General features: G+C 36.5%; 1 protein-coding gene across 1 annotated transcript in view; it reads right to left on the minus strand.

Moving 5' to 3' along the window:
• LOC145673740 (uncharacterized) overlaps positions 1–20,573 on the minus strand; it is a 139,866-nt gene that overhangs the window by 61,808 nt on the left and 57,485 nt on the right. The window contains exon 6 of the mRNA XM_081743481.1: positions 8,459–8,584. Coding sequence (XP_081599607.1) covers positions 8,459–8,584 — 126 coding nt within the window. The remainder of the gene's footprint in view (positions 1–8,458; positions 8,585–20,573) is intronic.

Below are 20,573 nucleotides of genomic sequence, written 5' to 3' on the forward strand. Positions count from 1 at the left end.
CAGACTTGTTACGTATCACCTAGGATATCTGGTAGTACTGGCACCCGCAACGAAGAGAGCAAGGCAACTTGACAGTTTATAGCCTTCAAATAATCTACGCAAACGTGCAATAACTTTGTTATATGATATTTATTATAAAGACAATAATGGAAATTTTAACTAAAATTGTCTCGAGTTCAATAAAACTAACCCTGTTTTCTTGTGAGAAAGGGGCGCCATAAGAGGGTGGGCGCAGGCAGAGATCTCCGCCTCGCCACCCTGTCCAGTCCGCTACTGCATAATCCTTACAGTTTTGGCGTCAAAAATATGCAGCTATTTGCGTACTGTGCGTTCTAACCGTTAGCAATGGTACGCAAACCTAGCGGAACTGTTATGAAACTGAACTAGAATAATCCAAATATGTTTACTTAGCTGTATTTATAAAAAAAAAAAAATTCGGCTTACAACAATTATCTTCTCGACGTTTTAGATGTCAGTGGTAACAATCTGTGTTGCAACTTAAGAAAACAAAGTGTGATTTTATGATTGTAAAATTTATTTTCTAGGGATTGGAAAGGGTGTTATGCTTTATTGCTAATCGCTGTGAAATGAAATATTAAGAAAATACCAGAAACCTCATCGTTAATCAGGTTCCAAGTTACGACAACGATTAATTGTAATATCTTTCCGTGACCTATTTGCTTCGGGGGTCCATTCGTATTAAAGACCCATATGGCCTGTGTAATCCATATATTTCCCAAGGATGAATTATGTCATATAACACACGCATATATACAATTCAAATTATATCATTTTTAATGTTACTATTAGTAGTGTAACTAAGATCGCGTGCCCCCAACCCCCACAATATTCGCAAATGTAGCCCTTTTAATATTTGTGCACTAATTGTAGGTATACCGAATTAGAAACTGCATCTTGCTATCCCGCTTCCTCTTTGTCGATTCGAACTTTAAAAAAAATAAAAAATTAAAAAAACCTATGCATCAGCAATGTAGGGATGGCCGGATCCGGATCTCGGATCTGGGTCTGGATATCGAATCTCAGATCTGGGTCCGGATCTCTTATCTTGGATCTGGTTACGGATCTCGGATCTTGGATCTAGATCCGGATCTCGGATTGGATCCGGATCTCGAATCTCGGATCTGGATCCGGATCTCGGATTTCGGTGTAGATCTCGGATCTGGATCCGGATCTCGAATGTGCATCCGAAATTCTAATCTCCGATCTGAGTCCGAAATTGGATCTGGACCCGAAATCCGGAACTCAGATCTTGATTCTTATCCAAACCCACATCCCATCCAAATTGTGATAAACCTGAATATCTGAAATTCGCCGAAATTAATTTCATAAAGTCTTGACAGTGAAGAAGAAAATATAAAATTAAGACGAATATTGAGAAGTCTATTTGTCACCTTCATTCTACTCTAAGATCAAATGCTTGCCTTACTAAAAAAAAAAATCTGATTTGATTCGGATGAGAGTTCGAATGTCGAATCTAGGTCCACTCGGTTCCAGGACCAAGATACACATTTGGAATTTGGAACATCTGAAACTAGCACACATTTGAAACCGGAATACAAAACTCGAATATTCAAAATTCTTCAAGAGACCTATTTCATTGACAGTTAAGAAAACATAAACAGTTAAGACAAGTATTGACTAGTTTTTACGTATATTTATCTTGCTCAGTCTGCTCAAAATACCAAATGTGTACCTTACAATTAGATTTAATCATTATTTAGTAAATCACAATATGAGCACCTAGAATAAAGTATGAATTTTGGTGCCCCTTATCTAGATTTGAAATTTCGGATTCATATATAGAATCAGGCTGAAAGATAAATATTTGAGATCTGGAAACCGAAACATTTGCTAGTGCCAAGATCGTAGCCGTTGTAATGAGAGCGGAAGGCACATGCACTAATTCCGCATGTACTTTTGTGAACATGAGGAACTAAAAACAGATAAATATTCTTTCTCACATTGTCAGGGGTGAGTCGCGCTTTAACATGACTTTTGATAAGTGTTGTGTTCAAATAGTTGGTTCAATGAGTGTTCTGTTCACCGAGAGAGGTAGCTCATGTGGTAGAGCGTTGGCTTCGCATTCGGGAGGTCATGGGTTCGATTTCTGCTGCGACCATCCTGACTGGGCTTTTCCTCTGTTTTCCTCAGTCCTACCAGGCAAATGCCGAGATGGTCACATTTCAGTAGATGACGCGTGACAATGCATTGGTTTTCTATGTTATATATATATATATATATATATATATATATATATATATATATATATATATATATATATATATATATATATATATATATAGGCGGCCTTATGAAGCATTGTATATACAAGCCTGGAAAGGTCACATATGCACAGTGTATTGCATTGTCACGCGTCTCTGCTGAAATGTGACCATTTGATCGAGCAGAATTATACTCTTTCCAGCATTCATCAGTTGTACGATATTGAAATACTGACAAAATTAGCTAACAAGTGTAGAAGAAATTACTAAAGTATCTTTTGCTACCGCCCATAAAAAGCACTGGCCGTCTAGATGGCATTGGTATGTTCACCTGTGTTATGCGTGGGATGGTTAGCACATCGCTTCCCAGTCTCAATTATATCTGGCGTTTTAGATCGAAGTTTGATACGAATTAATGCAGATAGCACCTCGTTAGTAGTCCTCGTTAACAACTCGGCTAAGAAGTTCAGTAATTATATATATATATATATATATATATATATATATATATATATATATATATATATAGATAGATAGATAGATAGATAGATAGATAGATAGATAGATAGATATAGATATAGATATAGATATAGATATAGATATAGATATAGATATAGATATATAGATATATATATAATTTGAAAAATCCACCGTAGATGTTAAACTTCGATGCATATGATAGCCGAAAATGACCCAAAGAGATGAGTAATACAGCGTACACCTAATTTACTGAAATTCTGTGAAGTTTGAAATATAAAATTTCTAGAAAATGTTTTAAAAAATAATTAAAAATATTTTTAAAAAATGCTTTTCTTGAAAAAATAAAGCAATTGTACTAAACAATAGAAAATAATACGCAAATCCTTCAAGAAAATTACTTTCAAAAATTCTATTTATGCCATACAATAGAAAAGCATGGGAATTACTCTCATATACTTCCCTAGTAGCCGAGACAACTTGCAAACCACTTGCTGTAAACTTGAGTTGCAAGTCAGCCACGCTTGCATCCGCCTTGAATAAAAAACGTGCAAGCATACCGCAAGCTGGATTCCAGTAACGAAGTTGAGTGGGGGTAACCTTGCATTCAGTGTTGCATTCAAGTTTGACGCTAGCGTTTTACATGTGAAGTCAAGTCAATAGCCAATGAACGGCTAGTGATTTTGTGACGCTCTGCGAAGGGTCTAAAGCACTGTTTACAAATACAACAAAAGGCAGATTGTATGAAAGCATGCGTTTCAAGTGCAAGCGTAGAAAGCGAAAAGCCAACCACGCGCCAACTGGCCGGAAACTTCCTTGCTACTAGAGTTATGTTCAGTGCAGATAATTCATTGTATATTGTAAACTCTTAACAGAGCTTAACATGATTTTGTTTTTAGTCATGGATAAATTGATTTTTGAAAGTAATTTTATTGGGAACATAATTATTTTTTAAATATTTTATTACGAACCGTATTATCTTTTTTTTTTACTTTTTCATTCAATTTCTTTCATTTTTAAGGAATTCATGTTCATTATAATATCTTCTAAAAATTTTATTTTACTTTTACATGTCATGTATTTTCCACGTCATGCCGATAATATGATAACCACGGTCTACTCACGTATATGGGAGAAGTTGGTCGACAAACATAGTTGCATTCATTTTTCTTTTATATATATAAGAGACGTCTTTACCTCCTTAGAAACGGATTTTTTTTAAAGTGGGAAATTTGACAATTTTCTTATATTGAGAAGTTTGTATAACAAGCTTCATCGTTCTGACTCGAAGGGCTCCAGAGTTACTATTTTTTTTTTCCTTAAATTTTGAACTCTCCTCTGCCTTTTAGAATACGTTCCTCGGAAAAGGTAATCTGACAAAAACTAAGTTAGGGCATGGGCTGCATGGCCCAATTATGTATCAAAAATCATCAAAATCGATCCAACGGTATAGAATTTAACCAACAAGATTAAATTATTGGGAAAAATAAGCCTTGAGTCCAATTTGAAAAAAAAAAGTTTTACTTTGATTAGAAAATTCTACGATTGTTCGCCAACATTAGGCTTAGAATATAATAAATGAAATCTTTGAGTTTTACGTCCCATGCTTATGCCGGTAGGCTAAAGGAGACGGTGATGATGAGTAATGAATGAAATGGTGGAATGAGGAAAGTGGAGAACCCCGAGAAAACTCACGCACGCGGTGTTTGTCCACCACACAGTTCATTTGGCGGGGATCGAACCCAGGACCCCAAGCACCAGAGGTGAACGCTCTATCACCTGAGATACCGCGGCCCCACTTAGAATATAATGAACACCCTTGTATATAGCAAATCTGAGAGCTTATATACAGTATAATGGTGGAATTGCTTGACATGCTCTGCAACACTACATAACTAACAGCGTTGTCAACCGAACATAAAGTTAATTTCTTTTAAATTGCATTTCGTCAGATTATTGCATGCTATAAATCTAAGAATCATGCGAAACCTTTCAATACCTCACTTGCAATCCAGTGTTATAACTGAAAAAAAAAATGAAATGAAATTTTTGAGTTTTACGTCCCACGGCTATGCCGGTTAGGCTAAAGGAGACGGTGATGATGAGTAATGAATGAAATGGTGGAATAAAGAAAGTGGGAGGAAACGGGAGAATCCCGAAGAAACCCACGCACACGGCGTTTGTCCATCACAAAGTTCACTTGGCGGGAACAGGGTTTGAACCCGCAACCCCAAGCACCAGAGGTGAACGCTCTACCACTGACGAACCATGACCCACTGTTACAAACTGAATTTACTACTGTATCATGAATATCCACATTTTGGAATCCTCTAGAAGAGTCAGAACGTAACTGGAATAGACAGTGTAGTGTTTATTCAAAGTACCTAAATGTTGAATAATTATTATGCTCAAGATATTTAAGCAAGTAGAACAAATTACAGGGAATTGAAAATTTGATATTTGTAATGCTGTTTACAACAATTACATATCTCCAACCGTTCTAGAGATGTGCTAAACATTGATAAAGTTTGCAGCAGTGTCGGTTATTTAGATAATATATATCAAAATATCTTATATATATATATATATATATATATATATATATATATATATATATATATATATATATATATTGTATTGTATTGTATTTATTTCGTCCTTTTTTCATACATTTAGCACTGTAATACAATGCATATGAAGCGGACACGTCATTTATATATGAATACAAAAGTAAAAGAAACAATAATAGTGAAAATTACATACACTAGGTTAGTAATTAAGCCTTACTTCTTACATCTTATTACACTATACATTTTACATGACATCATTGTTAAAAATAAACTTAGCAATTATTACTTGCAGTGTATTTAGAAACCCTCCAACAAATATGTAATGCTAAAAGCAAGTAATGACATTGATTTACTGTACATCCTGTAACGTTTCTATTTACTTAGCAGTTCATGTATTCATCTACCGAGTAAAAGCAATGTTGTAATAAATATTTCTGGAGTTCTTTTTTAAATTTAGCAACAGAGTCCTGAGTTTTAATTTCTTTCGGAAGTTTATTGTAAAGCATGATACCCGCGTATTTACATCCTTTTTCATATAATACTGTTCTGTGTTCTACAATAGAAAAGTTTTCTTTGTTTCTTGTGTCATGATCATGTTGCTGTTCTACTCGCGTAAGGATACCTTGTAGGTGTTTCTTTACAAATATCAATAGATTTAAAATATACAAACAGGGTACTGGAAGTATACGAAGTTTTTTAAATATTGGTTTGCAATGATCTTTTGGTTTAGCAGTTGCCATCAATCTTATTATTCGTTTCTGTATCGTAAAGATGACTTTGGCCTTGTGTGTATTTCCCCAAAATATAATACCATATGTTAAATTCGATTGGAATAATCCAAAGTAAATTGTTTTTAAAGTAGACTCTCTTAAAACATTTTTAAGAACTTTAATTGCGAAATATATTTGGTTTAATTTTTTACTAAGCTTAGTTATTTGCACATCCCAAGAAAGATTTTTATCTATCCAAATTCCTAAGAACTTAGTTGAGTTTACATATTCTATTTCATTATTTTGAATTATAATGTTCCTAGGCTGTGCATGTTTGTTGCGCATGTGATGAAAATTGATTGCTTGTGTCTTTTCAATATTTAATTTAAGCTTATTTTCTTTAACCCAGTGAGAGATTTTACAAAGGATTTCGTTTGCACTACCTTCAACAACCTCATTTGTTTTACCTTTTACTATAATATTAGCGTCATCTGCATAAAGGGATGTTTCTGCTGGAGCAATATTGCTTGGTAGGTCGTTAATATATATCAAAAATAATAGCGGCCCTAATACGGATCCTTGTGGCACTCCACATATTATTTCTTGTTTCTCTGATATGTAGTGTGTAGCTTGGTTTGTATCCCTGTTATTGTATGTAATTTCTACTACTTGCTGCCGATTTTTCAGATACGATTGAAACCATTTGGATGCAATGCCTCTTATTCCGTAATCTTGTAGCTTTGAGAGAAGATTTCTATGTGACACTAAGTCAAATGCTGTCGAAAGATCCAGAAATACACCTATACATTTCTCCTTACTATCTAAACTTTTATGTACACTTTCCACGAAGTTATATATTGCGGTTTCCGTTGATTTCCCTTGTAGGAAGCCATGTTGCTCGTGTGTTATTAGATCATGTTTAAGTAAAAAGGATGCAAGCCGGACACTCATTGTGGTTTCTAAGATTTTTGAGAAAATTGAGAGAAGCGAAATAGGCCTATAATTTTCAAGCGCTGATTTGTCGCCTTTTTTATATATTGGTTTTACTTTTGCAATTTTTAATATACTAGGAAATTCTCCACTTGAAAACGATATATTTATGAGGAAACACAGAGGGTCAGCAATACATTTAATGCTTTTCTTTACAATACTTGGCGGTATGCCGTCTACGCCAGCTGACCATTTACTTTTCATTTTCTTTACCACCTTTATTATTTCTGCATTAGTAACTGGATGTAGGTATATTGTATTGCTGCAAATTTTTGAGAATATTTTCGAAGTGGACAATGCTGGATCATTATTGTACGTTTGTGATAAGTTGGTGTAATAGTTATTAAATAGGTCAGCAATTGTACGAGGATCTTTTATTATGTTGCCATTTTTAATTACCTCTAAATTACCGTCATCATTACGAGTGTTTAAACTTAACTCTCTCTTCACTAGTTTCCACAACGCCTTCGATTTATTATCTGATTTTTTAATGATTGTGTCATTGTGTAATTTTTTTGCTGCTTTCAGAACCCGTTTGTATATGTTCTTGTATCTTTTGTAATATGTCTCTGTATGTGGTGATAGATTTCCTTGTGTTTTAGCTTTGTTAAGAAGTCTCATTTTTTTGCTTGCTATTCTGATCCCTTGTGTTACCCAGGGTTTTGATTGTTTTGTTGAAGTTACACATTTTACAACAGGGAATGCTAGATCGAAATAGAATCTTATGGTGTCAATGAAATAACTGAAAGCTTCATTAACCTGATTATGTATATAAAGCTCGTTCCAATTTTCTTCCCTGAGAAGGTGATTAAAATATTGTATATTTTCGCCATTAAATTTTCTTTTGTACGTTACACTACTTGCTTTTGCATTACAAAAATTTTTATTAGGAATTACATGTATGTCGAGTACTTGGGCAAGGTGGTCTGAAAAACCACTGTTAAAGACGTCTACTGTGTTGTAGTTAAGATGTTTGCTCACTATGAACTGGTCAATTGCACTTTTAGAGTATTTTGTAATTCGTGTGGGAACTTTAACAATTGCGTCCATATTAAATGAATCTAGAAGAAGTTCTACCTCGTGTTTTATAGGCTGTAAAAAGTCTATGTTGATATCGCCAACAATTACGACGGTCTTCTTGATTTTCATAAAATAATTTAGTATCGTATCCATCCTATTTATAAAAATTTCCATATCATTGTCAGGAGTTCTATATACACATACAATTACAAGGTTATAATCTACTATTTCTAATGCACAACTTTCAAAGTGTTTTTCTACATTTAAATACTTAAACCTAAAACATTCTTTCGTTTTTAGACCCCTCTTTGCATATATATATATATATATATATATATATATATATATATATATATATATAGGGTCTTTTTTACTCCGTTCCGTTGTATCACAGTTTCTTTATGTTATTTTTTTTTAAAGAAAATAATATGAATGCAACCATACTTACTTCCTTTCGAGGGACCAGCGATTTTGAACACATCTTTGCTGTTGGAGCTTGAAGCGATTGGTTGTTGTTGCTCCGGCATAATTTTCTGACTCACTGCTTTTGCTTTCTTCGGTTTGTCTCTTAGTACTATAACAAAATCAACAAAAGGAAAGTATGAGATATTTATGTTGCAAATTAGCAGAAATATATTTAAAGAGATCAAGTGTTTTCCAAGTAATGGACACTTAATATGTGATGGTTCCACGGTTTTCCTGGGCTAGACTTGACAACTTTTGAGCAACAGTATGAACAGTTAAGAGTCTTCATCCCGACGAAATTAAAATACCGCTAATTTTACAGTAATTATGTGATATCTTCAAATAGATAAAAGATAATCGAAATGTGGAACAAGAGCGCCCTAGACAATATTATTTTACATTAGAAACCGTTATCACGACTCACTTATCTGCTTTTGATTTCGAGCTATTTTGAAAATCGGCATTTATTTTCGCGTTTCTAAACAGCTAAAAATGGAAAGCCACTAAGTGACTTGTGATAACGGTACCTCACGCAAAATAATATTGTGTAGGGCGCTCTTGTTCCATATTTCAATTATCTTTTATCTATTTGAAGATATCACATAATTACTGTAAAATTAGCGGTATTTTAATTTCAACGGGATGAAGACTCTTAACAAGGAAGATGTGAAGCAAAGCGTCTTACAGGAGCAGAGGCGGACTGGGAGTACAAGGGCTCACCCGGAGAATGATGATTAAGGGCCTTGATGAATACCGAGTTGGTCTGGAGTCAGAACTGTCCTTTTAGGTATGAACAGAGACGATTTAGATGAGAGGCGATTTTTTGAGTAGTTTGGAGGCCTCCATGTAAACTAATCTGGCACTGGCCATGGGTAACTTCTTCTCCTTATTATTTCTATTGAGGTAAATTGCTTTGTCACTGACATCCCACAAATTGAAATAAATGAATGAAAGATATAGAAAATGTAAAGCTTACCTTTACCGCTTGAGAAGTTGGTAGAAAAAGCAGTTTTCGCTGCTTTGGATCACTTCCAGCTGCGACAAGTGCATTATTCTCTGCTTCTTTACATTCCGGATATCCAGATTTTTCTTTCTTTGGACTTTGTGTTAATGTCAATTTTGTCTTATTTAATCGTGCACTTTTTCTCGATTCCATCACTTTCAGATTTTAAAGAAAACCAAATTCGCCAAATGAGATAGTTCTACGCTTAGAGTATCACATACAGAACATAATCCGAGTGTCGGACTGCAGCTGTCAGAGCTAAGCGGAGAGGGAAACTTAGAGGGGCGCCTCATGGACAAATTTATGTAAACATTTTGGCTTTTAAATGACTTTTTAATTTGTTCACAGTATTAAGCATATACAGTTACACACAAAACGACTAGGAAGAACTACCGTAAATGTTGCATAGCACAGAATAATATTATAATTACAGCCAACAAAGATGTGAGTGTAGGATGAATAAATTAGCATAGTCTACCTATTCCAATACAAACAGAAGGAAAAAATACCATTAGGTACAATTGTATGACTATTAAATTTCACAGCATGAGTAATCGTTTAAGATCTCGAGCTCTTTACTATTTCACTTCCAATAACATCGTAACCTACAGGAAAATTCTGGACATATTCAGTATTAAGGAGCATTAAATTTTCCAGCAGACTTTGTCCAAAAGTGATTTCAGTTTTGATTTGACGATTTTCAACTTAGAAAATAAGCATTCACAAGTTAGCGGGTTAGTTGGAACAGTCATATAATATTTGTACACACAATATACGGTAAATTGCTATAATTGCTTTCGTTTAAAGTTAGCTCATACAAGAATATAAACGCACAGTGTATACAACCCTGGATTCAGCTGATCCTAAGTTTCCGCTTTGTTTTCACTCCATTCGTCTTCATTTCGAGAATCAGCTGGACACTGAACCACATCAAAGTCACTAATAGAAGTACCCTTGAGATTCTTGAAGTAATCTTTGTGATGAGTAACAAATTATTTTGAGTTCGCGTGACAGTTTCTTTACACACGCCTGTATATTTTGCTAATGCTTTCAGGGCTCCATCTAGTAATCCAGCTTTCTTTATTTCACCAAATCTCTTTGGATCCAAACAGGCACAACCTTCATTAAATGTTCACTTGGAATAAACCTCTCCTCAACACTTATAAAAGCGGTGTCAAATTCTGTAGATGGTTTGTACTTGGAACTTCTTCCAATTAACTTCTTCTTGGAAAGATGAATATTCATCAGAGCAGTTTTCATTAAAAGTGCTTTTTACACTGAATCCTTTTCATTGCAAAATCAGCATCCTCCCTAAGATGAAGTTCGTTTTCATCCCATTCTCTGTTAAGATTTTCCGAAAACACACAGGTTTTCAGAGATCAGAAAATTTCTCTGAGTGACTTTAAACTTGTTCCTAGTGTTTGAACCATTTCCCATTCCGTTAATTAGTGAATCTTTGGGGACAGTGGGTAATTCGAAGTTAGTGTAAGCTCAAATGGCTGTGTGTAATGAGCTTCTGTCATTAGAGTTTCGAATTTCAACCATTTACCTCGTAAACTTCTTGCTCGGGCTGCTCTGCTCTCTTTGCACCACATGTGCATTGTATATAATATTGTAAATTAGAATATAAATAAATATTGAGCCATTGAGCCTTACCTTCAATATAAAATCCAAGTATCCTGTCGCACTAGCAAAATTTTAAAAGTTAAATTTACACACTGCTTTCGTTCTTACAATGCAGACGATACATTGATCTAGTCAAAAGAGCTCCTGATAACTTTTAACCAAAATAAACTTATAATTTCATAACTATTGAAAATTCTGCCACACAGAATGTTAAGATGTCTTTTAGATATGTTAAACGTAATTAAAGCATATTTGAACATTGAAATTCTGAAGAAAATTTGATCAAAATATTTCAGTTTTTACCTATACGCCTACGACTATTAAAGTCAATTTACATTAATAAATAACACTGTAAACAATAATACACAATATTCTTGCCTTAACATCTACTTTCCTACCTTGGAACATGCAGGCACCGCTTACGTTGAGTCTGGACGCTAGCACTATATCACTACCACAGTCAAATAATGCAACGAGAGAGTGAGCCATACAGAGCAGTCACAAGGCAACTTGTAATAATACTAGATCAGACAGACTTGTTACGTATCACCTAGGATATCTGGTAGTACTGGCACCCGCAACGAAGAGAGCAAGGCGACTTGACAGTTTATAGCCTTCAAATAATCTACGCTAACGTGCAATAACTTTGTTATATGATATTTATTATAAAGACAATAATGGAAATTTTAACTAAAATTGTCTCGAGTTCAATAAAACTAACCCTGTTTTATTGTGAGAAAGGGGCGCCATAAGAGAGTGGGCGCAGGCAGAGATCTCCGCCTCGCCACCCTCTCCAGTCCGCTACTGCATAATCCTTACAGTTTTGGCGTCAAAAATATGCAGCTATTTGCGTACTGTGCGTTCTAACCGTTAGCAATGGTACGCAAACCTAGCGGAACTGTTATGAAACTGAACTAGAATAATCCAAATATGTTTACTTAGCTGTACCTATAAAAAAAAGTTCGGGTTACAACAATTATCTTCTCGAGGTTTCAGATGGCAGTGGAAACAATCTGTGTTGCAACTTAAGAAATCAAAGTGTGATTTTATGATGGTAAAATTTATTTTGTAGGGATTGGAAAGGGTGTTATGCTTTGTTGCTAATCGCTGTGAAATGAAATATTAAGAAAATACCAGAAACCTCATCGTTAATCAGGTTCCAAGTTACGACAACGATTAATTGTAATATCTTTCCGTGACCTATTTGCTTCGGGGGTCCATTCGTATTAAAGACCCATATGGCCTGTGTAATCCATATATTTCCCAAGGATGAATTATGTCACATAACACACGCATATATACAGTTCAAATTATATTATTTTTATTGTTACTATTAGTAGTGTAACTAAGATCGCGTGGCCCCAACGCCCGCAATACTCGCAAATATACCCCTTTTAATATTCGTGCAATAATTGTAGGTATACCGAATTAGAAACTCCACCTTGCTATCCCGTTTCCTCTTTATCGATTTTAACTAAAAAAGAAACTATACATCAGCAATGTAGGATGGCCTGATCCGGATCTTGCCGGATCCGAATCTGATTGGGTGTGGATGCTTTGGATCCGGTTCTCGGATCTTGGATCTGGATTCGGATCTCGGATCTGGGTCGGGGTCTCGGATCGGAATCCGGATCTCAAATCTGGATCCGAAATTCTAATCTCGGATCTGGGTCCGAAATTCGGATTTGGATCCGAAATCTGGATCTCAGATCTTGATTCTTATCCAAACCCACATCCCATCCAAATTGTGATAAACTTGAATATATAAAATTCGCCGAAATTAATTTCATGAAGTCTTGAAAGTGAAGAAGAAAACATAAAATTAAGACGAATATTGAGAAGTCTATTTCTCTCCTTCATTCTACTCTAAAGATCAAATGCTTGCGTTACGAAAAAAATCTGAGAGTTCCGAATGTCGAATCTAGGTACACTCGGTTCCAGGACCGAGATACACACCTGGAATTTGGAACATCTGAAACTAGCATACATTTGAAACCGGAATACAAAACTCGAATATTCAAAATTCCTCAAGAGACCTATTTCATTGACAGTTAAGAAAACATAAACAGTTAAGACAAGTATTGACTAGTTTTTACGTACATTTATCTTGCTCAGTCTGCTCAAAATATCAAATCTATACCTTACAATTAGATTTAATAATTATTTAGTAAATCACAATATGAGCACCGAGAATAAACTATGAATTTTGGTACCCCTTATCTAGATTTGAAATTTCGGATTCATACATAGAATCAGGCTGAAAGATAAATATTTGAGATCTGGAAACCGAAACATTTGCTAGTGCCAAGATCGTAGCCGTTGTAATGAGAGCGGAAGGCACATGCACTAATTCCGCATGTACTTTGGGGAACACGAGAAACTAAAAACAGATAAATATTCTTCCTCAGGGGTGAGTCGCGCTTTAACATGACTTTTGATAAGTGTTGTGTTCAAATAGTTGGTTCAATGAGTGTTCTGTTCACCGAGAGAGGTAGCTCATGTGGTAGAGCGTTGGCTTCGCATTCGGGAGGTCATGGGTTCGAGTCCTGCTGCGACCATCTTGACTGGCGTTTTCCACTGTTTTCCTCAGTCCTACCAAGCAAATGCCGGGATGGTACCTACTAAACAGGCCCTGGCCGATACCTTCCCAAATCCTTTCCATTGTTATTGTTGTTGTTAGATATCTAGTGTAAAATGGCCTTTGAGCTGTATCTGGTGATTGTTAAATAAATAAATAAATAAATAAATAAAAATACTAAAACTGGTGTCGTAATGGTTACAGTGTAATCCGTGCAAAGCGTTCAGCAGGTTAAATAATTGGATAAAAAGCTGTTACCTTTTCATATATATATATATATATATATAACAGTGGTTAGCGCGTGCCTTTGGTGCCCGTGGTCATGGGTTCAATTTCCGGAGAGGCACTCAACGATTTCGGTGTTGACCCAGCTTCGTGAGGACAATTGGGGTGTTATCTGAAGTAAGAGGTAGCGGACTCCAGTCTGAAAAGCCGGCATTAGAGACTTCGGATGTCGATGCGTTCACTACATATCCCCACTTTGAACGTAAGCCCGTTGATAGGAACTAAAGGACTGTTATGCCAAGAGTTTAGTTTGTTTTAATTATCATAAATGCCTTCTTTATTAATAAATGTTATCCAATATTTTCTTTTCAACTGGTTTGCGAGACTTAGAGCTAGCTACTTGTTTTCTTTTTAATTCATGTTCATAGCACAACTAATCACTAAGGAAAAACAATCTTTTCAATAAAATTCGTCTCATGTCTTTCGTAGCTCTAAGTTTAGTTATTTTTAGCTTTTTTTTAAGTTGAAGGGCATTTTATCATTTTACCTATTTTTTCTAGTTTTACCTATGTTTCTTTTCACGTACATTACGCCTATACGCACGTGGTTAGTGTGTTCTTTTACAAAAGCGGGCCTTTTTCCTGCCACTATAGAAAGTAAGAGTGCTCTGTATCAGAGAAATATTAATTAACGTATGTAATTGAATATATATGTAATGAAGTCATAATTACTCAGGTTTTGCATCGTACATAGTTTCCTCATCCTCATTAATCTGTTCACCCCCGCTTCCTGAATTCCAGTTCTAGTATTCTTTCTTGAGCAAGGCCTATTTAATGGGGGACTGATGTCCCCTGTAGGCCTCTTAACTATAACATCAGCAATAAAGAAAGTAGGGCTTAATTTGCACTAATTTTAGAACATTACGTTAATTATTAGCTAAATAATAATAATAATAATAATAATAATAATAATAATAATAATAATAATAATAATAATAATAATACGGAGTTGGCTAGTTGTTAGGATTCTTGCTTCGCAATTGGGTAATACGGGTTCGAATTTGGAGACCAGCCATCCTGACTGAGGATTTTACAGGGTTGTTCCTCAGTTATACTGGGCAAATGCTAGGTTAGTACCTTCAACTAAGGCTCTGGAGACCTTCCTTCCATTCCTTTTCCAATGTTGTTTTCATCTGTTAATTACTACAGCAGTGGTGCCCACCCCCCTCATGTCCATGACTCACCCCCTCAATTGTCTATCCGTAGGTGTTCTTCCATGAAAAAAAAAATCTTTGCGATTAATTTTTACACCCCCTCAAACATATTTATATAGATTTTTAACCCCCCAAATATTTCAATGACGCAGTTTGAGTCATAGTCCCCCTTTGTGGGCACCCCTGACTACAGTGTAAAGTGGCCTCTGAGGATGTATCTGGTAGGTTATAGTAAATAAACAATAACGACATAATATATCTTCACGAAACGTGTGGGTTAATTTAACTACAGCCTTACAGTCCCAACAGATAGCTTAAGTTTTTATATCATTTTCCTGACTTTTACAAGTAAATACTATTTTCATATTGTTTTAGCTTTCAATTGTTTCATGTATGTTCCCACCAAGAATGAACCTGAGATCACATGAACAAATGCCAATATGTCAAATATTTTTGAACATTTTAATATACAAAGCACAAAACGCTTCAATGATACGATGCATCAATATGTTTTGGTTACGTCCTGCAATGTCTGATTAAAGAAACCTGGAGGATGAAGAAAAAATAACAGAAATCTGTTTTTTATTTACTCCTTCAACAAACCCCTGACCTCAGAAGGGCAAGCCATAACTTGGGTGATAAATGTCATACAACGAACACTTGTTTTTAATAACTAATAATGTACATACACTACACAACCATATCATTCTCCTGAAATTCTCGTGTGTATGTTTAAAAATCTACTGTTGTGCCACGGCAACCAGTCTATATTTTTTGTTGTACCTTCGAAGTGAAAGATATTCATTATTACATTTGTTGATGGTTGGATTCTAGTAAATCAGAAACTACTATTAATAAAGAGTTTGTTTTGTCTAGTATTTCTGCGATTAGAAGGGCCTTATATAAAAAATCTTTCATTTGTATATGAGAAAATAGTGGTTTATTTTCTAAGAATAAAATAATTATTATCAATGTGAAGCTAACATTAAGGTTCGAAGAGGAGCTAAACAGAAGAATTTATTACCATTTACATCAGTTCTTTCAAGACAGTTAAGTTCGCTATACTTTGAAATGGAAAGAAGTCAAGTTGGAAACATTTTACTAAAGAGACTTTGACAGAAAGTGTAACATGTAAATATTGCAAGGTTAAAATGAAATAAAGAACAAAGGTAGCACAAACATGTTATGAAACATTTAAAAGCACAGCAACCTACTATATATTAGTGAATCTGAAAAAAAGAATTTGTCGAATTTTAGATATTCAATTTTATCATCACAATTCCAGATGTAGGTTTGGATATGAATCAAGATCTGAGATTCGAATTTCGGATCCAGATCCGAGATCCGGACCCAGGTCCGAAATCCGAATTTCGGATCCGGATCTGAGGTTCGGATCCGAGATCCGGATCTGAGATTCGTATCCGAGATCCGGATCCGACAAGATCCGGATGCGGGTCCCATTGGGTCCGGGATATCCGGATCCGAAAAATTTTGGCCATCCCTACAGCAATGGAGACCTCCTTCTACCCGAGTTTCGAAAACAAGTAAAAAATAAAATAAAATCATAAGTTAAAAAATGAAGATTTGCAAGAAAGGAGTGGTACGTTTCCATTGGGGTTCACTATTTCCCGTGTACTTTATATATACGATAAAAAGAAATTGTCCCAATCTAATGTCCTATTAATTCCCACAGCTTTGTAATGTTTTTGTTACTCTTGGATAAGAACTTGGAGAATATTCCATGAAAATCCTCGTACAATAAGGAAACCGTGTTAGACATGGAGTTGGAAACGTGAGTTGTGACGTTGGAGAGAATCGGGTCCCCTGAGCACAGCGATGATGTTAGAAATCGGTCCCGTGACCGGAAACAAAAGAATTTGGGCCCCACATGTTTGGGCTTAGGTCCCTTCTATTCGATATCAAATGTATTGCGCTGTCTCCTAGTCACATGCAATATCACAGTATTGTCTTCTAATGTTCGGTTGAATAACATTCAAGCAGGATATTAAGGAAACTTAATTTTGTGAGCAAAACGCATGGAGAATATGGTATGAACATCCTTTGGGGCCCGATTTCTTCGGCTTCGGGCTAGATTTATGACATCACCGGTGTACTCAGGGGAAACCGACTCTTTCCAATTCAAGCGGGAGCTCATGTGGTTTGGATTCTACGTTAATCAGTAGGTCCACATCTCATATAGCCTCGCTGCTGAACGGGACGTAAAACTCAAAGTCAACTCAACTCAACTCTTTCCAATGCAACCATCCACGTCCAAAAACGCCATGCTTCATTGGTGAATACACAGCAAAAAATGAGGTGTTGAAATAACACAAAATGACTACCACTTTAGCGTTTTACTTGTGTGTCAATTCAGCACAAAGATTTTTTTTGGTCGTCTACCCGGTTAAAGGGTTGCGCCCTTTCTTCGGGGATGCACAAAGATTTTTTTGTCCGTCGTCCCGTTTAAAGGGTTTTGCCCTTTCTTCGGGTAAGTGCTTCATGAATAGAAAGGTTGATTGCACTTTAATGTGGTTGGTCTAAGAGTTGTACATATTTAATATTTATTCATTTATTGAGTACACATACATACAGAGAGGTGATTGAAGGGTGAAAAATAACATATAATGAAAATCAAACATAATATGATGGCAGGCCAAGTGTGCCACAAAAATACTGTAGAAAATAATACATTTATTAGCATGTCGTGATGAATTATGGCGAAGCAAAACTGAATGATTGTAGTGCAGGATGCAGTGGGCAGAGAAGCAGATGAAGATGGAAGGCAGTGCTCTGAACGCCACACACAGGGTTATGTTAGTACTGACGAATGCAAGTTATCTTCTGGTCCTGGGGCGAGTCAGGAACTGATGGAAATAGAAGAAGCCCATGTTAATAGGTAGTTACGTTGCATATGATGGGTAGATGAATGATGAGAGCTCACGTGGTTCATGGATGTGAAAGATTTCGGGATCCACTGCAGCATCATCTAGTTGTAAATGATAGAAAGTCATGAAATGCTGGAGAGGAGTATCGACGTAAGTTGGAGGTGCGTCGTGATCCCGATCGTACCGTAGGGTATCAAGTAACATGGGATGCTGCTGGTCAATTCGCTTGCAAACATACCGAGTACGAAGCTGTTCGAGATGATGCAATAAAGGTGGAAAATCAATCAGCTCGTAAAGTAACCGTGTCGGATGCGGTAAGGTGATGCGATGCGCTAGGCGTAGAGCATGACGTTCTAGGATTGCCAATGTCTGATAAAATTTTGGCGGGGCGGATGTCCAGGCAGTGTGTCCATATGTTAATGTGCTGCGCATAAAGGCCTTGTAAGTATTAAGTACTGTTAAAGCTTTTAGCCCCCAGGTTGTACCAACTAAGCGCTTGAGTAGGTTGAGCCGATTTTGTGCTTGGCGTACGATCTTGGTGAGATGTGGATTCCAGGTAAGTTTCGCGTCAAATATGACACCAAGATAAGTCAGAGTATTTGACGCCAGTACAGGTGTATGATCTACGTGAAGGTTTAATCGACTTGGATTCCTGTATATTCGTGAACGGCGTCTACGTGGCAGGAAAACAATAGCCTGAGTTTTCGTAGAATTAATACTTAACCGCCATATATTACACCAATGAACGAATGCGTCAATTGCCGTTTGCATGGTTTTACTGATTGATTGCACTGTGCGGGCCGCCGTGAAGAAGGCGGTGTCGTCAGCAAACTGAAATATGCTGATGTTGTGTGGGACAACAAGGTCGGCAACATACAATAAGTATAATAGAGGAAACAGTGAGGAACCTTGAGGAACGCCGGATTGTAGGAAGATCGGATGAGAGAGTGTTCCGTTAATAGAGATATATACTAGCCTCCCTAATAAGAAGGAATGTATGAACCTGATATATGATGATGGTAGGAGATAGTTATGGAGTTTGTAAAGTAATCCAGGGTGCCAGACTTTATCGAATGCTTTCTCTAGATCAAAGGCTACCAGACAAGAAGGAAAACCTGTGTTGTATTGATTATAAATAGCCGTGGATAGTCGTAATAGTTGATCCAGCGTACTAAAATGAAGTCGAAAACCGGCTTGGTGAATAGGAAGTAGGTTATGAGTTGCAAGGTGATCGTGCATGCGGCGGACTAGAATTCGTTCCAAAATTTTACAGAGGCAACTAGTGAGGTGAATAGGGCGATAAGACTGGACGTCAGACGGAGGTTTCTTAGGTTTCGGGAAGATAAGAACTTTTGAGTATTTCCAGTCGATTGGAAAAAATCCAGTTCGGAGGATGAAAGTATATATGGTGCTGAGAAAAAGAAGAAAAGAAGGTGGAGCTTGCCTGATGAGTACAGACGTAACAGAATCAAATCCTGGGGCAGTGTTGCGTTTACGGAATAATGTTTGTCGAATGTCGTCTGGTTGGATCGGAGTAGTAAGTTGAGTATTGGGTTCCAAAGAGTGGTTGATAGATGGGCGCAGAAAAGCAGAAGAGGGATCTGTAAGTCGGTTTATTGACTTTTGTAGGCGTTGCGATGTATGCCAACCTGGGAGAGGTGTAAAAATATCTTGAAAAAATGAAGCAAACGTATTAGCTTTATCCCTATCAGTGATGACTGCCTGATTATTTTGAACAATGGGGTATGGTGTGCGAGAAACTGTCCCTGTGAGTTGATGAAATTTGCGCCAATATTTACTAGGGTGTGATTCACTTGCAAGTGTGTTACAAGTCTGAATCCAATGGCGTTTCTTATATGCAACAATATAGTTATGCGTAATCCTAAGGTATTGGCGATGAAGCCGAAGCGCTTGAAGATTACCTGTAGCGAGATACTCGCGATGTGCTCTACGAGAAGCGGATATGAAAGGTAAATAATGGGGAGGCAATTTTGGTTTATGCAATTGTATTTCTGTTGTTGGAATGGAGCGTTGTGCTGCTTCTTGAATAGATTCAGTAAGATTAGCAATTGTGTGATCAAGATCGTATTGGGTAGTAGGCATGAGCAAGTTATTGACAGCAGTGTCCAGATCGGAGCGATATTGTTCCCAATTGGCTCGTTTGTAACAGAATACTTTCTGAGGAGGTATGTTAGATTGAGAGCGAGGAGAACAGTGAAGTGTAAGTTTGATAGGCACATGATCACTACCAATTGAATCAAGCACATGGATATGAATACTTTGCGAGAGAGATGTTGATGTGATGACAACATCAGGAGTAGTATTGCTGACGGGGCGTGTAGGTTTCGGTAGAACATGGAACTCAGCAACTGTTTCAGTGTGAAGAAAGTCTAAAAAGTTAGTTTTGTCCCGCTGTGACCGACTATGAATGTTTAGATCCGCCATGATAATGTAGTGCCGAAAGGTAGAATCGATGTATCGAAAGAATTCGTAGTTGATTGGTTTGCCTGGTCGAAAATATATGGTAACGAAGGTAACAGTGCGGCCTCAAAAATAAATAGTCGTGAC

Source organism: Thermobia domestica, chromosome 17, assembly GCF_964235325.1.
Source record: "Thermobia domestica chromosome 17, izTheDome1.hap1.1, whole genome shotgun sequence".
Lineage (NCBI taxonomy): Eukaryota > Metazoa > Arthropoda > Insecta > Zygentoma > Lepismatidae > Thermobia > Thermobia domestica.